This window comes from Helianthus annuus, chromosome 9, assembly GCF_002127325.2.
Source record: "Helianthus annuus cultivar XRQ/B chromosome 9, HanXRQr2.0-SUNRISE, whole genome shotgun sequence".
In the NCBI taxonomy this organism is placed as follows: domain Eukaryota; kingdom Viridiplantae; phylum Streptophyta; class Magnoliopsida; order Asterales; family Asteraceae; genus Helianthus; species Helianthus annuus.
Window position 1 is genome coordinate 17,422,041 of NC_035441.2, and position 3,866 is coordinate 17,425,906.

The window sequence follows — 3,866 nt, forward strand, 5'->3', positions numbered from 1 at the left end:
TCAGATGGCAAACATTCACGAACAGTTACAGTCAATTTCATGGTCATTCCAGCAACATCACGTCATGATGTTTTGCTCGGGAGAAGGTCACAAAGAGAATTCAGCATAATCACTTCCATTCCACATGCTGCTTGTGGATTTCCGACAGAAACCGGAGTTGCAATTCTCTATTCAAGCAAAGAAGTCATGCCCGTGGACGATGAACCACCAGCAAAGGTAGTCAAATCTTCGGCACCAAACGAACCAGAGAAATGGGTTCTGAAGAACGAATACCCATAGCAGACCATTCTGCTAGGACAAGCTATTTCACCAGCAACACGCATACAACTGAAAAAGTTGTTGTCTAACAACAAAGATATATTTTCCTGGTGCCCAGCAGACATGACTGGAGTTCCACGCGATATCGCGCAACATTGTTTAAACATCAAACCATCAGTAGAACCTGTTGCTCAGGGGAGGCGCAGCTTCAGTGAAGAAAAAGCAAAAGCGATGGACGAGCAAGTGACAGAGTTACTCAATGCGGGAATCTTGCGCGAAGTGAAATACCATACATGGGTTGCCAACCCAGTAATGGTACAAAAACATAGCGGCGGATGGAGAATGTGTGTCGACTTCAAGGACCTAAACAAAGCATGCCCCAAAGATTGCTACGCGCTCCCAGAGATAGACAAAAAAGTCGACTCTCTAGCATCATTCAGATGGAAATGCTTTCTCGACTGTTATAAGGGTTATCACCAGGTCCAGATGAAAAAAGAAGACCAAGATAAAACCGCGTTCCGCACAGATAAAGGCATCTACTGCTACACGAAAATGCCGTTTGGTTTGCGCAATGCAGGCGCAACTTATCAACGACTAATGGACACAGTCTTTAGCGAGGATATTGGCAAAACTGTCGAAGTATACATGGATGACCTCGTCATCATGAGCCATGAAGAGGAGACAATGCTCAACAATATCCAGCGCACGTTCGATTCCTTACGTAGCGTGAACTTGAAACTTAACCCGACAAAATGCTCCTTCGGCATGGAAGAAGGAAAATTTTTGGGTTTCATAGTTACAAGAGACGGCTTTAAGGTTAATCCAGAAAAAGTGCAGGCCATCCAGTTAATGCCATCACCTGCAACAGTTAAAGAAATGCAAAGGCTCGCCGGACGATTAGCAGCTCTGAACAGATTCTTGGCCAATCATGTGGCAAAATCTTATCCATTTATCAGTACGCTGCGAAACTGCGGAAAGAAAACTCCTTTTCAATGGACGCCTGAAGCAGAAGCAGCATTCAAGCAAATGAAAGAATGTTTAATTCAGCTGCCAACACTGACCGCGCCAAAAGAAAAAGAACCGTTAATCTTATATCTGTCAGCCGCGGAAGTAGCAGTAGGCGCAGTATTAATGGTAGAACGGGAAAATATCCAGACTCCAATCTACTATATCAGCAAAATGCTCACTGGTCTCGAAACTCGTTACTCAATGATAGAAAAATTGGTTCTAGCACTAATACACGCATCCAGACGCTTGCGCAGGTACTTCTCAGGCCATGTCATCACAGTTCTCACAAATTATCATTTAGGCCAAATCTTGTCAAAACCTGATGTGGCGGGAAGATTAGCTAAATGGGTCATTGAGCTGGGTGGCTACAACATATTTTACAGACCAAGACCAGCAATCAAAGGGCAAGTTCTAGCAGACTTCGCCACTGAAGTTCCCATCGATAAAATACAAGAATGTGAGGCAATCCAGAACCCGACACCTGTTTTTGACGACAGAGTCTGGACCTTACACACAGATGGTGCTTCCAATGATGATGGAGCAGGAGCAGGCCTCCGATTAGTCAGTCTGGATAATCACGAACTTACATATGCCATACGCTTAGACTTCCAAAGTACCAACAATGAAGCAGAATACGAAGCATTTTTAGCAGGTCTCCGCCTAGCACTCAAAATGGGGGCAGGAAACCTTGAAGCCAACGTTGACTCGAAGCTAGTAGCCGAACAAGTTAACGGTCGTTATGATGCGAAAGGGGAAGCTATGGCATTGTACCTTGAACAAGCGCGGATGTTAATCAGCCAATTTCAAACATTCAAAATTAATCACATAAACAGAAGCGAGAACAAGCACGCTGACGCGCTAAGCAAGTTAGCTGCTACCAGCTTTAAACACATAGCAAAGGAGGTACGCATAGAGGTATTATCCAACCCTTCCATTCATCTCAAGCAAGTAAGCGTCGTAGAAATGGGAGATCCATCCTGGATGTCTCCAATCATCTTGTACCTTCAACATAGAAAACTTCCGGAAGGAAAGGCAGAAGCTCGAAAAATACAACACAAAGCAATAAATTACGAGATGGCGGATGGCGTCCTTTATCGAAAATCATTCATGGGCCCATTACTACGCTGCGTTGATAAAACAGACGCCCAATACCTAGTCAGAGAAATCCATGAGGGATTATGCGGGATACACGCGGGACCGCGCATGGTCGTGGCAAAAATAATGAGCGCCGGATACAACTGGCCAGGAATGCACATGGACGCAGTTGATCTATTAAGAAGATGCGAGGCATGTCAACGCCACGCACCAAAGACACTTCGACCCAAAAATCCGCTAATTCCCGTTACTTCCGCCTGGCCATTCCAACAGTGAGGCATCGATTTTGTTGGCCCATTTCCTGACGCGCCGGGTGCAGTAAAATTCATCATCGTCGCGGTGGACTACTTCACAAAATGGGTGGAAGCTAAAGCTTTGGCCTCAACAACAGCAATGGTAATCCGCAAATTTATATGGGAACATATCATTTGCAGATTTGGGTTACCATTGCACATTATTTCCGACAATGGTACAAACTTCGCCGCAGAAGATCTTCAAAAATGGTTCAAAGAAATGAAGATCGAGCACAACTTTGCCTCTGTTGCGCATCCTCAAGCGAACGGTCAGGTAGAAAGCGTAAACAAACAAATCGTTGACGGCATAAAAACGCGACTTGGGACAGCGCGCAGAGGGTGGGTTGACGAACTTCCCAGCATCCTCTGGGCGCATCGAACATTGCCAAAGACTAGCACCGGAGAAACTCCGTTCAGTCTAGTCTATGGGTCTGAGGCTGTCATTCCAGCTGAGATAGGTTTACCATCACCGCGCATGTTAGCCATGGAAAAACAGAACAATGAACAAGAGCGAAGAATGGATTTGGATCTTCTGGAAGAGAGGCGCGAGAACGCTGCCATAATGGAAGCAAGGTACAAATCCAAGCTCGAAAAATATTACAATGCGCGCGTGCGTGTTTGCACCTTTGTCCCCGGCGATTTTGTCTTGCGCGACAATGAGGCTTCAAACGCTAAAAAGCCCGGCAAATTAGCGCCAAGGTGGGAAGGACCATACGTCATTAACGAGGTCCTAGGCAAGGGGGCATATACCCTAAAAAGGATCGATGGGACCCTAGTCCCCCGCACCTGGAACGCACAACAGTTGCGCAGGTGTTACATATGAACCAAGTCCACAAAAGCGGAAAGAACATACAGGCAATGTATTTCTTTATTATGTCTTGAATCACAAGCCTTGCGCTCTTATCAATACAAACATCATTTTTACTTATATCACTGTTTATTACAAATTGCATGTAATTTCTTTGGTGCGCGCAAAAACGATATGGTCAAACATTGTACACCTCATGAACAGTCTAAAAACAGGCAAGCTGTTGTGCCTTTTAGACAAACATTCACACATGAGCACAATACCATCCCTCATTCACCTTACCTATCCAAAAGTAATTATACACATGCAACATATTGTAATCCACACATACAAGAATTAAACCCTACGGGAGTAGAAGTATATCACAATATACATCATCAAAAAAGTGTAACATAAACACTTAA

At 44.7% G+C, this 3,866-nt stretch overlaps 1 protein-coding gene across 1 annotated transcript; it reads left to right on the plus strand.

Annotated features, from left to right (window-relative positions):
- The first annotated feature begins 381 nt into the window (after window positions 1–381).
- Window positions 382–3,477, plus strand: LOC110875337. The gene is made up of 2 exons (XM_022123534.1): window positions 382–2,633; window positions 2,796–3,477. Exons 1-2 carry the CDS (start codon window positions 382–384, stop codon window positions 3,475–3,477), a joined length of 2,934 nt encoding a protein of 977 aa, XP_021979226.1.
- Window positions 3,478–3,866: the final 389 nt, after the last annotated feature.

What these genes read in the sequence shown, in the direction of transcription:
- LOC110875337 (XM_022123534.1), top strand. Translation starts at nt 382, where the DNA reads ATGACTGGAGTTCCACGCGATATCGCGCAACATTGTTTAAACATCAAA. An exon ending in TCCGCCTGGCCATTCCAACA is followed by an intron (nt 2,634 to 2,795) that starts GTGAGGCATCGA and finishes TATCATTTGCAG; the next exon opens with ATTTGGGTTACCATTGCACA.